This window comes from Stenella coeruleoalba, assembly GCF_951394435.1.
Source record: "Stenella coeruleoalba genome assembly, chromosome: 2".
Lineage (NCBI taxonomy): Eukaryota > Metazoa > Chordata > Mammalia > Artiodactyla > Delphinidae > Stenella > Stenella coeruleoalba.
In genome coordinates, this window is record NC_137147.1 from 44232629 (window position 1) to 44253244 (window position 20616).

A 20616-nucleotide genomic window follows, 5' to 3' on the forward strand; every position below is an offset into this window, starting at 1 on the left:
AGGAAGAATGTGGGACTAAGTTAAAACCCTGAGTTCTCTTATCTGATCTCCAACTGCCTGCAAATCCTGTTGGGAAAGTTGGGTAATGTCCACCTCAATACATGGCCTTTAGATGTAACTCTTTCATTGAATGGTTTACAGAGTCAAACAACTGAATGCTTATCATGTGAAAATAGTTCAAGAATGTGAAAATAGTTCTCAAGCAGTTTATGTTGAGAAGCATAAACTGCTGACACACATAGTACAGTTACCTGTTCGCTCCAATAGCTCTCTTGCATACCCTATACAAATAGCCATAGAGCAAGGCTACAGACTCCATTCTGAATTCTACCCAAGAGCATGTAAAGACAAAAGCACCCAAACCCTAATGCAGTCTCAAGTACCACAGCAGGGACCCAGTCTGTAAGTTTCTGGGATCTGGCAAGAAGCACACTTCTTTGTGTTTGTGGTCCTTGTGCAAAGAGGACCTTTCCTCAAGGTCATCGATTCATCAGTCGAGCGCTCCAGAAAACCCTCACTGCTCACCCATCCCAAGTTCTGATTACGATTAGAGCGCTCCACAACTGCGTAGCAGGAAGCACGAGAAGGCCAGGTATGGACCGGAAAGGAGGAGGGGCCTCGGGGGCTCCTCGAAGGGACTTGGTAATAGTAAACAGCCGTTTCATACCAACAGCCTGGAAGCCAAACACACAACTGCCTGCTCTGGTTGGATTCTGCTAAACCAGTACTAATTAGAAGGGGAGCACGGAGCTTGAAATAATGATTCTCATCCTAAACACCGAGCAAGAAAAGCAGGGTACGAACGGAGTTAAGTGTTTGCAAGTGAGAAGCATTATGTGGACGGCTGGAAATAAAACCTCAATCGAGAATGACTTGCAGTAGTCTTAAACCTGCTGCCGAAAATACCCCTAATGCATATTTATTAGGTCTGTCATCCAAGAGGCTTGTACCCCCCAGCCGTCGTTAGTCATTAGTAGGCACTAATGACCGCGGCCTTGCAGCACCACCCTAGCGCGCTGCAACGCAGCTCCGAGCAGCTGGTGGAATGGGAACAGACGGCCTGCTTCCCTTCAAGGCAGAACTTTCTGCAGGTGACAAAATGACTGTTAGGTGGCTGACAAAAAGAAAAACAAAAGTTGAAACAGGAATATCTGACGTCAGTAAAGTACATGTTTAGTATCGCAGGGAGCCTTTAACTTGGGCCCTTAAGGTTGAGAGGACTGTTTACAAAACTGCAGCTGTGCTACAGAACCAGAATCTGCATTCCTTCCAAATCGAGAAACAGTCACTGAACCCCAGAGACACCTCTGAGCTGAGCAGGGCACTGCAGTGTGCCAGAGAAACCCAACCTCCCATGCACCTGAAAAGGCATACCTCGCACTCCAAGAGGGGTAGACGTCACCCCTTGTCCTCAAAGGGTCAACTCTTCTTGGAGGGAGGAGCAGATCTTCTCAATGAGCCCTAGTGGAACGCAATTACCACTCTGGGCACGTGGCGAGCAGCGCAGCGGACTGAACCCTGCGTGTGTCTAGGGACGTTAAATGTATGTCCTTCTACTTGTTTGCTCTTCTATTTTACCTTTAGTAAATGGTTTACATACTTTGCCTCCTTAACTAACAGGACACTCGGAACCCTTTGGCGTAAGAGTGAAACCCACTCAGGGTGGCTTAAACCGGAAAAAAGTAAATAAAAACTGAAAAAGATGGGGGACTCTCAGAGGATACAGGGTTACTTTCTCAGAAAAGTTTCCCCTGACTTTCCTGTCTACAAGGGCCCCCACTACCTTATCTCCAGCACTTGACCTGGCTAGTTCCCCCACACACACAACAAGCACTCTCCTCCCCTTATCCTGCTTCATCTTCCTCCTGACACTCTCTGAAATTAGATGCTGCATCTACCTGCATGCCGTCTCATTTGCACCACCCATCTCCCCCACTCACAGGTGAGCTCCCTGCAGGTGGGGCCATCTGTCTCACTCCTACTGTATGCAGCCCAGTGTCTGGGGCAGTGCTGGCCCTCAGTCAGTATTTTTGAGTCACTGAATGAGTGGCTGGTCACTTGCAACCCTGGACAGTGGGTGCAACTGGATCTCATGAGGGACAGGAACCAGAAACTGGAACCCAGACAGCAGCTGGCTCCCATACGCCCCGGTCCCTCTCTGCCTGGGCTTCTCCTTCCACCGGCGCTGCTGCAGCCCTCTTTGCAGAAGTGCTTTCTCCACTCCAAGTTTCAGAGCTGAAAATCCAGCTACAGTCTCCCAGGCCTTTAGGATAAAGTCCCGAATCCTGCTGGACCTGCCCTCCCACCCTCATCGCTCACATTATGTATTCCAACCACTCTCTTCTAGTCATTCGGGGCTTTTCTCCATTCCTCAAAGGAGCATGTGTGCTCACCTCTGGGTCTTAGAATACTCCTCCTCCTAGAGCAATCTTTCCCTCTACCTCCACCTGGCTAACCCCTTCTCATCCTGGCACATGGTTAGGTGACCCTGTTAATGTGCCCCCCGTCACAGCTTATACTCTACACTGCTTTCTATGGAGGATCCACAGCGGCAGAGATGATACCTGTCTTGTTCACCACTACATCCCTTAGTGCCAAGGACAGCATCCGACACGTAGCAGATGCTCAAATATTTGTGGAATAAATGAATGAACTGTGTATTTGTACTAGCTGTTCCCTAAAGGGCTGTGACAAGAATAAGACAGCAATTCACGTGTCTGCCTTGTCTTGCTGTATCCCCCATGCCTGGAAGAGCACAATCCCAATAAATATTTGCTGAATGAATAAATCCCTGGCTTGCCTGATGTAACTCCACCCCTTTCTCTCCCACTTGGGAAAACATAGCAGATGCGAGTGCGTAAAATCACGTTATTAAAGGGACATTTTGGAATCATTTAAAAGATCCATACTTTATTACGTGTCATAAATTACCGGCCATGTACCTCAAAACTGATCATCACGTACTAAGGCGGCTGAGAACAGCTGATTTAGACAAAGCTAACAAATGTGAAGCACTTTCTGCTCTCGTTATTTTTATTTTCCAGAAGATAAAAGTGACAGTAAGCTCAATAAGAACCATTAACAGAATCATTCTTACCCTCGACTGACTTTCTTCTTATAGACTCTGCTCACGCCAGGGGAAACCCTTAGTTAAATCAAGAGATGTCAGAAATTCCTTTTCAGTTATTTTTCTCCCATACCAAGGAGCTCCATCAAGAGCTACTGTCTCCATTCCAAAGACAATCTATGGCCCCACCTTGCTGATCCCCACATAACAGACACAAAACCACTGCCTCAATGTGACAATACTGGTCTCCCTCAAATACAGCAACTGGCATGGTTTTGGTTTTCAGTCTTTTCTGTGTACATGTTTTATCCTTTTGATAAAATATGTTTTGGTAAAGGTGCTGGAACCTGTATCAACCTGGTTTTACTTTTGTTTACCTAAAGCATACCCAAACATTAATCATATGATGCAATACAGCTGAAAACGAAAAGTCCTAATGAAGGTTTCAGGCTTGGTGTGTTAAAGAGAGAAACAAATAAATCTGAGCGAGCCAGACAAGAAACCACACAGACAGCCACATACTCCAAACAAGGCTAAAGTTAGTAAAGGAAAATATAGCAACCCGAAGCCAGTCACATCATGACCCTTAATAGCCTACAGAAGTAGACACTCCATCCACACAAACAGAGCCGAGCTCTGCAGATGACCCTACATGCTGAGCGACAGCAAAGATTTTGTTTTGTATCTTTTTTTTTAAGTTCAAAGACCTTTTAGTCTATAAAGGACACAAGTGTTTGATGTCTGGGCCCAAATTAGAGAGGACGATGAGAAAAGGAAAAGTGTTAGGATGTATTTTAAGGTTTCTTATTACTACCAAGGGGAGGGGTCAAGGCAAAATGCCAAGGTTAAGACAAAAATGGGCATCTAGAAATCGGAGCTGCTTGTTTCAAAGAATAAAGGCCATAAACTCTTCCAGCAACAGTCCTCTTTGTCTTACCTGATAAAATGCTACACAATCCAAAGGGAAATAGGCACGTACCCCTGACCTTTAGCCGTTTGCAGATCTTGGTCAGTTTCAATTACAATATTTTTGAGTCATATCTGTAGAAATTCTTAACCCTTTTTTGTGCGAAGGATCCTTTTGGCAGTCTAGTAAAGTATACTGAGCCCTTTTCAGAAAAAAATTTTTTTAATAAATTTATTTATTTTTTTTGGCTGCGTCGGATCCTCATTGCTGCGCGTGGGCTTTCTCTAGTTGCGGCAAGCAGGGGCTGCTCTTCATTGCAGTGCGCAGGCTTCTCATTGTGGTGGCTTCTCTTGTGGAGCACGGGCTCTAGGCACGTGGGCTTCAGTAGCTGTGGTTCGTGGGCTCAGTTGTTGTGGCTCGCGGGCTCTAGAGCACAGGCTCAGTAGTTGTGGCACACGGGCTTAGTTGCTCCGCGGCACGTGGGATCTTCCCGGACCAGGGCTCAAACTAGTGTCCCCTGCATTGGCAGGAGGATTCTTAACCACCGCGCCACCAAGGAAGTCCAGAAAAATATTTTTAAATGCATAAAATACAACACAAAGGATTAAAAATGGAATCAATTATACTTGGTTATCAAGATAGTTTTAAGTTGTAATACAATAACGTATGTACTTCTGGATTAATGTATTAACGAATCTAGCAGCAGGTCTATCCGTTGCCTATACACATAATGGAGTGAAATGCTAAATCTCAGTCTGAATAGAGTAAAAATAAAGATGATTTTCCCCCATCTAAGTTCAAGGGCTCCCTGGATTCCATCTGTGGACCCTAGGTTAAAAACCTTTGGATGAGAGAGCCAATAAAAATACATTTTGTGACGCATCAAACGAAAAAGAAAGTCTTGCAAAATGCATTATCCATTCAACTGTGAGGTGAGGGGAACTAAGAATAAGCAATATTTTTCCAGAAACCATGATGGGCCATTAGTCAGCAAGAGAGCTGCATGCTTTAAATTGAATCCAGAAAGAGATTCAGCTCCCCTCATAAAAGTTACAAGAAAAGTTGAAGCTTTGAGGAACTGACTGGACTCTGCTAACAGCACTGCTGGACTCTGCCCTGAAGTGGGGAAACAGTGACCCGGCAGTGTAGTGATCCAGCTCAACTATGAACTTGAACAAATCCCCTTCCTTCTGGGAGCCTCAGTTGCTTCATCAGTAAAATTAAAGAGCTGAACATGTACCATGACCTCTTAGGGCCCTTTCAGTTCTAAAATTTCAGCATCAGATTATCTCTTCCTTATGTTGATTATTTCAGCCCACTGAGCTTAATTTCAAAACATTACTGCCTTCCTTAAACTTGGAACAGAAAGTTTTACCAAATTTTGAACACCCTCATGTACAACCTAACACCAATGTACCAAATATACGTATACCATTACAACTTTTAAAAATGCCTGTTTTGCACATCTCTACTTCCAAAAAAGTAATCACAGCATCAATCTTTTCTGCTATTAAAACACAGTTCCCATTCGAATCCTAACACCTTCACCTTAAGAATATACAAAATCAACACATGCTGGGCTACCTAGACTATGTTAACTATATGTTTTCAACATTTCAGCCAATGAGCAATATGACAGGGTATAAACCAGAAAGGTCCTTGACAACTACCTAATCTAATCATATTTCATTATTTCTAAAGAAACAGAGAAAGGGTAAGGGCCTAAGTCACTATCACAAAGCCAGTGGGCAAGAAAGGAATTCAATCCAGGTCTCCTGACTGCTGGTTCATCCTCTCCTCACGAACTATACCGAACTGCCTCTCAAATCCTGACACACTTCCCCAACTTCAACATTTTAGCCAGGTTTAAAATTAACAGCAAAAAAGACCAAACAGGTAGACCAGTCCTTTTGTCTATCTTCCATTACATAATGGACACAACAATGAGTTGTGGCTACGATGCATTCACTGGTTGAAATCAAGAAATAATTAAATTCTACCAATCCGCCAAGAAAATGATGACCCTACTAAAATCCTGACTAGCTGGCAATTCTCTTAATATCGTGTAAAGCACGAAAAGACGCAGAAGCATCTATATATGGATATAGACATATACATATATAGCTCCTCAGTCTGCTCTCCAGGACCTCTTAGCAACATTTCACTATGAAATTTAGAAGCAAACAAAAAGGACTACCACACAACCGTTTTTTATTTTTTAAATGAAAAACACACTGTATTTTACAAGCAAAAAGCTTCTATCAATATCAATATTGGGCATTTTTAGATCTCAAGGTTAATTTTATCAGTGAGAAAACCTACTAGAATTGTCTGCCATTATTTATGTTCTAGATGATCAGACATGCAAATCTGATAATAATTTTTATTTGATTGTTACTGCTGTTTTAAAAGGGAGAGCCCTGTCTCAAGTCCTAAGGGTAGGATAATGATTAATAAGGGTCTCTTTAAAGTCTCCCTACCTTTTCACCCTTTCCCCCCGCACTCTTCAAATGTGTTCAATATCGCTAGAGAGTCAGAAAACTACTCTCAGAAACAGAAAAAGGCCACAATTCTTCTGAAGTATTCAAAATCCAGACGAGCATCTTCTCAGAACCTGGTCTCAACTCACCTTTCGCTTCCTCAGAGAGACCTTCCCTGACCTCCCAGCTAAAGAAGCAAGACCTGCCTACAACAGACATTTCCCAAGCTGACCCACTTCTGCTGAGAACTTGGCAGCACCCAAAATTGCCATCTACTATTCCTTTGTTTACATGTTTCCTCCTGTTTATACCTGCCACTCCACACTAAAATGAAACCTCCTTGTTCACTGCTGGAGCCGGTATGCCTAAACAGTGCTGGCACATAGTAGGTGCACAAATAACTGCTGAGTGGCCCAAAGTATTGATGTAAGTGCCAACTCTGTCATATGAAGTGTCTCCTGGAAAAGCATTCTTAAAGGACAGAGCACATGCAATTGGCAACGCATTTACACAGCCTACTTTAGAGTAAGCCTGTGATACTAGGACAATCCAGGGTATAAATCCCTTTCAGGGCTTTGGAATGCCCAGCACTTCCAGCTGTGAACACAAAACCCTCTCCAGGCCCATTCACACACTGCTTTCATGAAACATCTCAACAACGATTTCCTCAAAAGGAAATAATGAAATAAAGTCCTGGCCTAAGTTAATCTTTCGTGTCAGGTTCACAATGTTAAACATACTTTGAAGCCAGCCGCACAAACAAAACCAAACTGCACAATATTAGGCTGGGCTGAGATTACGTAAAACAAGCTAAACTCTGGCTTTTTTCCTCCCATTCCTCTCTCCTTCCAGTGAACCCTGATATCTGTCTTTTAAGTGCAATTAGATGCAGGTGAGAAAAATGCTTATCTGCAAACAGCTTCCAAATAGGTAATGAGATTTACAATGATATTCCACCTAATACTGTAGCAACAAGGTAAGTTGGACTGGACAACTTAGAGCTGAGCTGTGTCTGGAAGCTCCTCTTAAAAATTCTTCTTTTTAAAATTATGTTTAAGTCGGCACTTACTTCAAAGTATTCAGTTATCAAAACACATTTTTCAGAGTGCCCTGAGTTTTTCCATACCCATGACTCTTCGCGTGTGTGCTAAGCCTACCTTTCAGCACCCATAATGTTAAGAATACAGGTCTTTCAAGAGAGAAGGACAAAAGCGCGGGTTCTCAGGAGTGACAGATCCAAAGCGAAAAATAATCCTTTCTCTTCCAATACTAAACCCAAGTTGCTGCTTCTCCGGAGTTTCCCCGCACTTTCCCCTCCCCACTCCGCTCCCCTTTCACTGCCCACTTTACCCTGCTTTAATCCTGGCAAAGCCTTTCTCTTGTCTTATTAAGAGTAAACAATAGAAATGTCACAAGGAAACTCAGGAAGAAAATGAAGTCTCTAATTGCTGCCGTTTAACGACTGTAGATAATTACTATCTTCAAAATGTGGTTTTCACAAGCGGAGAGGGAGTCGAGGCGGGTGAGGCTGGCGAGCTCCCCGCCGCTGGGAGGACATCTGCGAGGCCGAATCCCAGGACCGAGGGACGAAAGGGATGCGGTCCCGTGCCGGGGAGCCCGGGGTGGGGGGCAGCGGCGTTCCTGCCCACTCCGGGACACTCCCGGCCGAGTCACAGACAGTTCAGTGCCCTCGGGCTGCGGCTACCCGTGGCGGTCACCATAACAATATGCAAAGCGCTGCCCGTGGACGCCCCCCGCGCGGATCCCACCGCCCGCTGCGGCCGAGCCGGCGGTGCCGCGCCTGGAGTTCCGGGCCCCGGGCTCACAGTAAGCTGGGTCAGAGGGCCCCCGGGGGCCTCTCAGCTTCGCCAAGGTGGTGGTGGTGGGGGGTGTCCTCGGACACCGCGTGGTGCCTGCGACGGCGGTGCCTCAGCCCTGGCCACTACCCCCGCTACCCGGCCCGGGGCGCGCAGGGAAGTCGAACCCCTATCCCTGCGGTACCGCCGACGACTTGGTCCCCGAACGCTGAGCCCCGCGGGGCGCGGGGTCGCCCCAGTCCCCGCCACTTCCTTCGCCACCGTCCTCGGCGCGGATAGCGCATCCCGGTGCCCGCCGCAGCGCCCCGCGCGCGCCTCCCCGCCCCCGCCGTCCCAGCCCTCCGAGCCGCTCGCGCCGACCCAAGCGCCCGGGCGATCCCCACAGAGCCCCCGAGCCACCCCGCTGGCCCTGCTCGGGGATGCGGGCGCGCTGCTGCCACCCAGCCCGGAGCGCTCGCCGCCCGCCCCAAATCTCCCCGGGTCGGGGACCCCCGGACTTACCCCAGAACCACCAGCTCCCCGTATTTCACCGGCTCCTTGTTGAGGGCGCAGTGCTCCTCCTGGCCGGGGGAAAACATGGAGCCCTGCTCGGCCGCCGCCGTCGCCTCCGCCGCGACCCCCGCCGAGTCCGCGCCGCCGCTACAATCCCATCCCGAGAAGGGAGTGAGCGCGCCAGGGAAGGGCACGGCGGCGAAGGGGGCGCGGGGCGGCCAATCCCGCGGCTGCTCCGTCGTGGCTGCGCGGCTGCCCTGCCGGGCTCTCCGGAGCTCCGCGCAGCGCAGCTGCCCCGAGCCGGACTCGGCAACAAATGGAACCAGGCAGCAGGGGGACCTACCCGCGCCGAGCGCCTGAGCCGCAGCCGCCGCCGAAGCCCCGCGGGAGGGAGGAAGGGAAAGAGCGAGAAAGCTAGGGAGGGGCGGGGGCAGCGGGCGGGGGAAGGGCGGGGGAGGGGGAGGGGCGGGGGCCGGACCGCTGAGCCGCCCCGCGGGCGCGCGGGCAGGTGGGAGCCGCCCGGCCCTCCGCGAGACGCCCGCAGCCCCCCCGCCCACCCGGCGCCCCCTCCCCCGGCGCGTGGGGCCGCCCACGTCCCCTCCCCGCCCCCCTCGGGCCCTGCGGTGGATCGCCCGGGTGTTATGTAAACATAGAGTAAAAGGGAAAAGAAGTTCTTAAAGGAGCAGCTCTATTTTTTTTTTTTTCTCGCTTCCTTTCCCAAACTTAACAGCGCGGGGTCCACAGCCCTGGTCGCCGAGTTCTCCAGCGGCTGAAGGCTGCGCAGGATCCCGGAAGCACAGCGGTCAAGGTTCCCAAGCCTAGCCTAGTTTCCCCAGGTTAGTTAGCTGTAAATAAAGAACTTGCTCTCGGGGTATGAGAGCATTTGCTTTCCCGGTGTCACTGTGTCGCGGCACACATCCGGAGGTGTCGCACAGGCGCACCTGGGTGCCTCCTCTTCCAAAACCAAGTCCTTAAGAGCTTGAAGACGTCTAGAAATTTGGAGGGGCTCGCCAATTGGCACTGGATTAGAGGGAGTCTTGAAGGCACTTGGAGCACACTGCCGTGGTGCAGGATGTAACAACCCGGTTTGTCGTCAGCAGAGTTCCACATGGTTCCAAAAAAATGTTTTGCTGTTGTTGGGGGTTTTTTTGGTTTTTTTTAATCCAGACCCTGTCCGCTTTCCCATACCTTCTCTCAATCCCCTAAGGAATTTAAGAGGAAATTATTTGGGTAAACATTTTAATGGATATAAAAGTTCCTTTATTATAATTTAGCCGATGCATTGTTTGCTTTTTATGCTTTTCTAAATAGTCACTACTATGGCTTTAAAATATTTTAGAGTATAACAGCTTTACTGACTGCTGTTTCTCCTCATACAGGATTTTATTGTTTTCCCATTTATTAAGCACTCATACTGGAAACTCTGCATATTATTGTCAGTCACTGCCTCTCAAGACTGTTAAATAATTTTCAAAGAAATAAATACTGCAAAGCCACCCTATGTATAAACACTGACTGGTGGGCTATGACCCTAAGTAAAGGGCTAGGAAAAAGAAATAATTGCATCAGTAACCTTCCATTGCACCGTTCAGCACCCTTTGTCTAACATTCTCTGACAGGTTATTACTATAGTGACAAGATGCTGCAGGAAATGTTACTTCAGTTAGTAACGAATTTGTTTTTAATTGGGGCTTTAGAAATAAATTATTTCAAAGTAACTAAAGCCACACCATTGGTTAGTCAAACACACAAAAACTTTTTAAACAACATACTTCACCTAAGTATAAAATTTCTATACTTCATCTGAACACCGTTATTCAGCATATTTTACATATTCTCTGTAATATGTATGTGTGTATAGTTAGTTTTAACCAACAATCCTTCACTAAAGGGTTGAATGCTTTCTCATCACTAGGGTCTTGGTGTGAATTTCTGTCTGAATTTCTGCCTGATTAATGTTGACTTCATTTATCTACTCCATGCTCCTACTTACCTTATAGATGTGTGGCTAGCAAAGGTCTAGCAGAATCATGCCTTGGTTATGAAGTCCCCAGTTATTATAGTACCTGGATCTGTCATTCTAACTTCTCCAGGCTTGTTCTGTTGCTGCTACTGCTCTCTAGGCTGCGATTACCCCCTTCCTCCTTCTCCCTTGGCATGCTGTGCTTTTGTGCATTGCATTACACTATTCTGGCTCCATTTCCTCCTTGCTGTGCTCTGCATCTGCTCTTAGGAAGATGGAAACAAACATTTATTAACCTCCTACTAAGTTCCAAACACTAGGCTGAGAGTTTCCCATAAGATGTCTCAGTCTTTGCAGGACCTCCATTCTAGCTGTTTGCCCAGGACGCCTCTGACTTCCAGAGGGCCATCTCTCTCTTTCTGCTCTCCCTGCATGTCTTTGAGCTTGTTTAAAGTTCTTCATCAGGTCTGTCTTTATCAGTTACTTACAGGAAGTGTTGCTTTGAATCAAGTTTTTGTAGCAGTGGAGGCTTTTTATCTTAGGTAACGCAGGGCTCACAGACCAGTTTGGGGAATTATTCTGACACCTGAAAACCTCAGGAATGCATACAGGCACCAGGAATCGAAATCCAAATGAGCAAAAGGGCCAAGTGAGGACTGTGGCAAATTGGTGAGACTGTGCCATCTCAGAGGCGCATCAGACACTGCTCTCCAGCTAATTGTCGCCATGTGACAATAACAGCTTACTGTTGCTAAATTTAATTTTTTTTTAAGTGCAAATCCTGTGTTTTATGCCAAATCCAACTTGTAACTATAGGCAACTCATTCCAGTTCTGTTTTGTTTTGTTTTAAACACAGAATGGACCCACCAAAACCATGTCTGTTTTCTAGATTGGGCCCAAGTTCCCCAAATTTGCTTTGTCTGGTTTCAAGGAAATATATAAGCGAAGGTAAAAAAAGAACCAAAAAACACTTCTCAAGTGGAATCAAATGGCAGGGCTGGGAGGGGAACAGAATAGTGGGGCATAAACTTGATTTTCTCAGAGAGTCCATGGCTTGTATCCCTATAAAAGCCAGCTTGCACCTTTCTCTGTTCATCCCTCATTAGAGTTTTCTGTTCACAACTTAAGCCAGTTAGAACATTACCCCCACCATCCCCTGCTAATATTAGGAATCTGATTGTAGCATGAATTTATCTCGTCTTGAATGTAATTGTTTTAGTTAGTAGCTCCAGGCTGGTGGGACAATCTGGCTGTGCCATCTGCCAACCCACTGAAAGCCAGGGTGGGTTTGACTGACCTGGCTGCCAGGGCAGACCACCACCCTCCCTCCCTGCTTGCCATTCCATTTGTGTCTCTCCGAAACCACTCTCCTGAAGAGGATGAACCACCCACAGCATCCCAGAGGGAGCTGATGCTACTTCTTGGGCTACCTAAGGCCATATGTTAACTTCACAAATAAATAATGTAAGGCTTTCTCTTGATTTTTACCCCCCAGTTAGGTCTATCTCTTTTAAGTTAGAATGAAAAGATTTAGTGAAGAAGCTTATCTTTGTCTTAAATAAAATAAATCAAATGCCTTCCAGTATTTCTAGAATAAAGAGTCTAATTTTTAGTCACTCTCCATTCTACCTTACATGTTTATGTTTGCAAAGACTAAAGAGTAAGAAGATCCTTTCAAAACATGTATGTCTGGGGCTTCCCTGGTGGCACAGTGATTAAGAGTCTGCCTGCCAATACAGGGGGCACAGGCTCGACCCCTGGTCCGGGAAGATCCCACATGCCGCAGAGCAACTAAGCCCGTGCACCACAGCTACCGAGCCTGCTCTCTAGAGCCCGCAAGCCACAACTACTGAGCCTCTGTGCCACAACTACTGAAGCCCAGGCACCTAGAGCCCGTGCTCCGCAGCAAGAGAAGCCACCACAATGAGAAGCCCACGCACCGCAACAAAGAGTAGCCCCTGCTCACCACGACTAGAGAAAGCCCGTATGCAGCAACGAAGACCCAACGCAGACAAAAATAAATAAATATATAAATGTATTTATTTTAAAAAAATATGTTTGGATAAACTAGTCATTTTTTTCATGAAAACTTAGATCACATTTTATTTTTAAATTTTCTGTATACATACGTATATATATCTATATATACACATATATAGATATATATATATGTTCCTGATTGGGAAAGTAATATGAGCTCCTTGTCAGAAGTTTGGAAAACATGAAAAAAGGGATTTTTAAAAATTTTATTTTATTTAAATCATCCATAGTCTCATTACCCAGAAACAACCCTGTATAACATTTTTTTATCTATTTCCTTCATCTTTTTTATTTTTAATTTTTTTACATAGTGTGATAATACTGTGTATAATCACCTTTCACACAGTTTGTTATCTCCTCTTTTTTCACTTAATGTTACAATTGTGAGCAGTTTTCTCTTGTCGCTAAAACTTCATTTTTGTTGTTCCATCATGTGTATCAATATCTATGAACCATCCTCCCTCTTATAAAACATTGGGAAGATTTCTAATTTTTGGTCTTCTAAACAATGAACATATTTATATTCATTATTACTGCATGAGAACAATTTCCTACATGGGAAATTATTACATCAAATGATATAAACATTTTTAAGACCCTTCCATGCATATTTCCAAACTGTTTTTCAAAATGATTATAGCTGCCAAGTTATACTGCAACCATCAGTAAATGAGAGAGAGCCTGCCTCAGGGAACTCTCGGTAGCATTTTTAAACCCTCACTAATGTGACAGGTGATAATTTTTATTTGCATTTCTTTGATTGCTATTGTGAGGTGCACTCACATTTTTAAAAACTTGTGGTAGAAAGTACATAACATGAGATCTACCCTCAACAAAACTTTCAGACTCCAGTAGACTTTTGTTAACTGTAAGCACAATGTTGTACAACAGATCTCTAGAGCTTTTTCATCTTGTATGACTGAAACTTTATACCCATTGAACAGCAACTCCCGTCTCTCCCTCCCCGCAGCTCTGAGAAATTGCACTTTTTACTTGCATAAGTCTGGCAACTTTTGATATCTCATATAAGTAGAATCATGCAGTATTGTCCTTCTGTGACAGGCTTATTTTTTAGTAAATTGTCCTCAAGGTCCATCCATGACATATCATATAACAGGATTCCCTTCTTTTTATGGCTGAATAATATTCCACTGTAGGTATGTACTACATAATCGAGTTATCCATCTATGGGTATTTAGGTGTTTTTACCTCTTGGCTATTGTGAACAATGCTGCAATGAACATGGGAGCGCAAATCTCTTCAAGATCCTGATTCCAGTTCTTTTGAATAAATACCCAGAAGTAGGTTGCTGGATCATATGGTAGTTCTATTTTTAATCTTTTGAGGAAGCTCCATTCTGTTTTACCATTTTACATCTCCATCAACATGGCACATGGGTTCCAATGTTTCTACATCCTCGTCAACATTTGCTATTTTCTGGGTTTTTTTGATAATGAACATCTTAACAGCTGTGAGGTCGTATCTCGTGATTTTGGTTTACATTTCCCTGATGATAGTGATGTTCAACATCTCTTCATATATCTGTTGTATTTGCTTATCTTCTTTGGAGAATTGTCTATTCATTACCTCTGCCCATTTTTAAGTTGGGTTATTTGGTTTTTTGCTCTTGAGTTATATGAGTTTCTTATATATTTTGGATATTAACCCCTTATCAGATATATGGTTTGCAAATATTTTCCCCCATTCTGTAGGTTACCTGTTTCCTTTGTTGTGCAGAAGCTTTTTAATTTAATGTAGTCCCACCTGTCTATTTTTGCTTTTGTTGCTGGTGCTTTTTGGTATCATACCCAAGAAACCATTGCCAAGATCAGTATCACAAAGATTTCCCCCTTGGCTTTCTTCTAAGAGTTTACAGTTTCAGGTCTTCTGTTGAAGTCTTTAATCCATTTTGAGTTGATTTTTGTGTATGGTGTAAGATAAGGGTCCATTTTCATTCTTTTGCATGTGGATACCCACATGCAAAATTTTCCCCACACCATGTATTGAAGAGACTCTCCTTTCCCATTGTGTATTCTTAGCATCCTTGTTGAAGATCAGTTGTCTGTATATGCATGGGTTTGTTTCTGGGCTCTATATTCTGTTCCATTTGTCTATACGTCTATTTTTATGCCAGTAGCATACTGTTTAGATTACTATAGTTTAGTAATATGTTTAAAATCAGGAAGTGTGAGACCTTCAGCTTTGTTCTTTATAAGATTGTTTTGGCTATTAAGGGTCCTTTGTGGTTCCATATGAATTTTAAGATTATTTTTCTATTTCTGTAAAAGATGTCATTGGGATTTTGCTAAAGATTGCTTTAAATCTATAGGTTGCTCTGGGTAGTTTTAACAATATTAAGTCTTCCAATATATGAACACAGGATGACTTTCTATTCACTTGTGTCCTCTCTCATGTCTTTCATTAATATTTTGTAGTTTTCAGTGTCCAAGTCTTTTGCCTCCTTGGTTAAGTTTATTCCTTTGTATTTTATTCTTTATGAAGTTATTGTAAATGGTGCTCTTAGTATCTTTTTCAGATAGTTCATTGTTAATGTATAGAAACACAACAAATTTTTACATATTGATTTTTGTGTCTTTGAACTTCACTGAATTTGTTTATTAGTTCTAACAATGTTTTCGTGAAAGTTTTAGAATTTTCTACGTATAAGACCATGTAATCTGTGAACAGAGATTTTTAATTCTTTTCAGATTTGGATGCCTTTTACTTCTTTTCCTTGCCTAATAGCTCTGGCTTGAACTTCCAGTTGAATAGAAATGTTGAATAGAAGTGGCAAGAGTGAGCATCCCTGTCTTTTATTCCTGATCTTAGAGGAAAATGTTTCAGTTTTTCATTGAGTATAATGTTAGCTGTGGGATTTATGGCCTTTATTACTTTGAGGTAATTTCCTTTTATTCCTAGTTTGTTGAGTCTTTTTTTTCCATCAAGAAAGGTGTTGGGTTTTGTCTAATGCTTTTTCTGCATCTATTGAGATCATCATAAGAGTTTTATCCTTTGTTCCGTTAATATGCTGTCTCACATTGGTTGATTTTCATATGTTGAACCATCCTTGCATCCCAGGGATAAGTTCCACTTGTTCATGGAATATGAGACTTCTAATGTATGTCTGGATTCAGTTTTCTAGTATTTTGTGGAGGATTTTTTCACCTATATTCATCAGGAATATTGGCCTATAGTTTTCTTTTCTTGTAACATCTTCTTCTGGCTTTGGAATCAGGGTGATACTGACCTCATAAAATGAGTTTAGAAAAGTTTTCTCCTCTTCAATTTTTTGGAAGAGTTTGAAAAGGATTGGTATTAATTCTTCTTTAACTGTTTAGTAGAATTCACCAGTGAAGACATCTAGTCCTGGAATTTTCTTTGTTGAGAGGTGTTTGTTTGTTTGTTTGTTTTACTGATTCAATCTCCTTACTAGTAATTGGTCTGTTCAAATTTTCTGTTTCTCCATGATTCAATCTTGTAAGTTATATGTTTCTAGGAATTTATCCATTTCTTTTAAGTTATCCAATTTGTTAGTGTGCAATTATTCATAGTACTCTTGTAATCTTTTTAATTCCTGCAGAGGTCGTAATAATGTCCCCTTTCATTTCTGATTTTGAGTCTTTCTCTTTTTTTTCTTAGTCTAGTTAAAGACATCAATTTTGTCGATCTTTTTCTTTTTATAAAATTAATTAATTAGTTTATTTTTATTTGGTTGAGCCTGGTCTTAGTTGCGGCAGGCGGGCTCCTTAGTTGTGTCATGTGAACTCTTAGTTGCGGCATGCATGTGGGATCTAGTTCCCTGTCCAGGGATTGAACCTGGGCCCCCTGCATTGGGAGCATGGAGACTTAACCACTGCACCACCAGGCAAGTCCCTGTTGATCTTCTCAGAAAAGCAACTCAGTTTCATTGATTTTATCTATTGTTTTTCTATTTTCTATTTTGTTTATTTCTGTTCTAATCTTTATTGCATTCCTTCTGCTAGCTTTGGGCTTATGTTCTTCTTTTTCTAATTCCTTGATGTATAGAAATAGGTTTTATATTTGAGATTCTACTTCTTTTTTAAGGTAGGCATTTATCACTATAAAGTTGCCTCTTAGTACTGCTTTTGCTGCATCTCATAAGTTTTGGTATTTGTATTTTTGCTTTCATTTGTCTCAAGATATTTTTTAATTTCTGTTTTGATTTCTTCTTTGATCCATTTATGTTCAAGAGTGTGTTGTTTAATTTCCAAATATTTGGGAATTTTCCAATTCTCTTTGCTATTGATTTCTAGTTTCAGTCCATTGTGGTAAAAAAAAGATACTAGATATAAATTCAATCACCTTAAATTTGTTAAGACTTGTTTGGTTCTCTAATATGTCATCTATACTGGAGAATGTTCCATGTGCACTTAAGAAGAATATGTATTCTGCTGCTGTTGGGAGGAGGCATTCAGTCTTCTAACAGCCCTATGGTTGGGTCCTATTGAGCTTGTGGTCAATAGAATTTTAGGTTTCTGTCAGATGAACTGCTTTGAAGAAGAATCCATCTCACCAAGACCTGTATACTTGAATTATTGAATCTAAGTGAAATATTAAATATTTATTCCTGTTTTATTTCCAATTTGTTAGGCTTAGACAATCCAATGGGCTCTTTTTTCTCATTCTTTTAAAGAGGTTTTATTATTTCAAAAAGTAATAGATATAGATAGTAAACAATTCAAATAATAAAAAGAGTGAAAAATATTTTAATCCTACTTTTACCCAGCAGTTCTCCTCCCTAGTGGAAACCAGTTTTCAATTTTTTGTGTATCTTCCCAGCACTTTTCTCTGCATATGTTTGTGTAAATATTCTTTTAAAAACACACAGAAATGGCAGCACACTATGAACACTATTCCGTACCTAGCTTTTTTCACTTAACAAGGAGACCAGGAAAGACTTCTTCAAGGAGAGTTTTGAGCAGTTGACTGAATGATAAAACAGAATCACCTGTGCAAGATCTCAGGGAATAATATTCCACCCAGAAGGTGCAGCAAGTGCATATGCCCTAAGGTAGTACTGAGCTTGGCATATGTTAGGAACAGAAAGAACTTCATGTTGCCAGAGCTTACCGCATGAACAGGAGAGGGGTATAAGATAAAGCTGGAGAAGTAGGTAGGAGCCAGGTCATACAGGGCATCAGGGTAATGATTGCTTCTCTTTGACATTGGAAATCACTGGAGAGTTGGGTAGGGTTGTTGAAGCAATAAATAACAAAATCTTGTAATAATTTTACCTACATAGGCATCATGAGACTATAAAATGCAAAATCAATATACACATTTTGGAAGCTACATGATAAGTGACTTTGGAATAAAGTATTCATTTTTATGTTCTTTGCCCCAGACCAGAGTTACTGCAAACAATGAAGGGTATTTGTAACAATGAGATTGTTCTGGAAGAGGGCCTCCCTACTCTCATTCACCACTGAGACAGGGACTCTTCCGGGAAAGAGGCTGAACTGAAGCAAGAGAAAAGCATCCTCAAAGAGCAGAAAACAGGCTAGTTAACGAGACAGAGACCTCATTTCTACATCACTTAATGTCTTTATGCCTTCCTTAGTTAGCCCATCTGTGAAATAGGAATAATAATTTCCTGCCTGTATAGCTCATAAGGTTTTTGAGAAAATCAAATGAGATAATGCATGTGACAGTAAATTATGTACTGCAAAGTATTAAAACATACACAGTATTGTCATTTTTAAATACAACTACAGGAGAATATTGCGGGATGGGGATGTGGAAATATTAAATAATAATGAATCAATAAATACGTGCTGAAAGGTTCCTGTGCTGGCTTTGTACAGCCGTGTAATAAGATAATTTGATAAATGTTTACTTAGGGCCTATTATGTTAAGGCACCATGATAGATACAGCAAGTGCCATAGCTGCAAGTGAGACAGCAGGAAATCTGGAGTCCCACAGGCTCCCACTTTGGACGTACGATCCTGATCTCAGATGAGGTACAGTGAGGGAGCTTGTGGGACTCCAGTCAGCAGAATCCCCACAATCTGTGGCTTTCTTGCAAGTTGTGAAATGTTCCGGTTGTAGCAGCTAGAAAATTGGAATCTAAATAAGAAATGGACCCAAATGAGAATGCTTTCCAAACTGTAAGGTGCTATATAATAGCAGGACTATGAGGGAGTGCTAAAAGATCAGCTGATAGCAGGAAGCTCAGTCTAACATCTTGAGCTAATGTTTCATCCATCTCCAACATGCTTATGAATGTCCATTTGACCTTAAGTTATTCTGAATGCATTTGTTTTCTTTTTACCTCTTCCTAATCTTTTAAATTCAGCCATTACAATCACACGTGTGAAGTAACTGGGTGTGTTTAGCTGCAAAATCAACACATGAAGCAGAGCGACCTAATCTCCATTACCACGTGCCAGTTCACACACAAAAAGCCAAGGGCACGCTGACACACAAGCTCAGCACAGATGGAGCAGACTCCCATGGTCAACAGCTGCAGTAGGAACAAAGCACCTGATAACACGTAGAAGTTATCACTGCTCCCCTAAGCTAAATAATAAGACAAAATATTTTTCATACCTTTCGAAAAACTTTAAACCGTGGTAGCAACTTAATCACAGTAATGGGGGAATTAAACACTTTAAGACCCACAAAATCAAAAGTGTTAAGTCATAAAACATCCACCTGCCTGGTCAATTTAAGTTCCTATTAACCTTGCTCTTTGCTTGCATACTGGTCACGTATACGAGGGGTCTTTCCCCTCTTGAGCTCAATCCCTGTGTTGTCATTGGCTAAAGTCAATATGACAGAAAGATGGGCAGTTGACTAAAAACAAGCCATAAATACACAACAGGAATGTAAAGAATCTTAACCAAACAAACCAAATTTATTTCTTCTATGAAATTATAAACATTTTATTAACTATATCCTCTTCTATGACCAGGCCAGCAGATGCTGAAAGCTAGAAAAAAACTTCTTAAAAAATCAGATCCCTTGCCCTCTCCCTCCTCCTCTAGGCATTTAAAAAATCATAATCTTCCTGGCATTTATCACAGACTTACCATATGTTTTGTACTATACATCATATTCAGTAGAGAAGTTTCTTGTACTCTATAATTTTTTTATAATAAAATCATACGACTATTAAGTCGAAATGACTATAGCTCTAAAGCATATTTTTTAACTCACAATTAGAGATTTTATGAAGCAACTTTTGAGAACAATGATGTATCACTTATCTTTCTTTTTTAATTAATTAATTTATTTTTGGCTGTGTTGGGTCTTTGCTGCTGTGCGCGGGCTTTCTCTAGTTGTGGTGAGCGGGGGCTACTCTTCGTTGCTGTGCACAGGCTTCTCATTTCAGTGGCTTCTCTTGTTGTGGAGCACGGGCTCTAGGCGCCCGGGCTTCAGTAGTTGTGGCACACGGGCTCAGTAATTGTGGCTCACGGGCTCTAGAGCGCAGGCTCAATAGTTGTGGCGCACGGGCTTAGTTGCTTCATGGCATGTGGGATCTTCCTGGACCAGGGCTCGAACCCGTGTCGCTTGCACTGGCAGGTGGATTCTTAACCACTGCACCACCAGGGAAGTCCTGAATCCCTTATCTTTTACTGCAAAACAAAACACTTCAAAACTTAGTGCCTTAAAACAAAAACAAAAACCACCCTTGGGCAGTTAAGGGTTAACGGTTAGGGTCATGAAGTTCAAACATAGCTGCTATGGGAGCAAGTTTTAGAGAAGACAGGAGGTGGGCTGGGAAAGCGCCTCTAAACTGTCTACTACAACTATAATTCCAATGGGGAGAAAGCAGCAAAATTTGAGTGTAAACAAAATGTTAAAGTATAGAAGGAGTTATATTTA

The 20616-nt window shown here is 42.7% G+C and overlaps 1 protein-coding gene across 1 annotated transcript in view; it reads right to left on the reverse strand.

Annotated features, from left to right (window-relative positions):
* The window catches only part of PELI2 (pellino E3 ubiquitin protein ligase family member 2), a 208911-nt gene extending 199221 nt beyond the window's left edge, over positions 1 to 9690 (reverse strand). Inside the window, exon 1 of the mRNA XM_079913650.1 lies at positions 8773 to 9690. Within this exon, the coding sequence (XP_079769776.1) occupies positions 8773 to 8849 (77 nt within the window). The 5' untranslated portion in view covers positions 8850 to 9690. The remainder of the gene's footprint in view (positions 1 to 8772) is intronic.
* Between the last annotated feature and the right edge of the window lie 10926 nt (positions 9691 to 20616).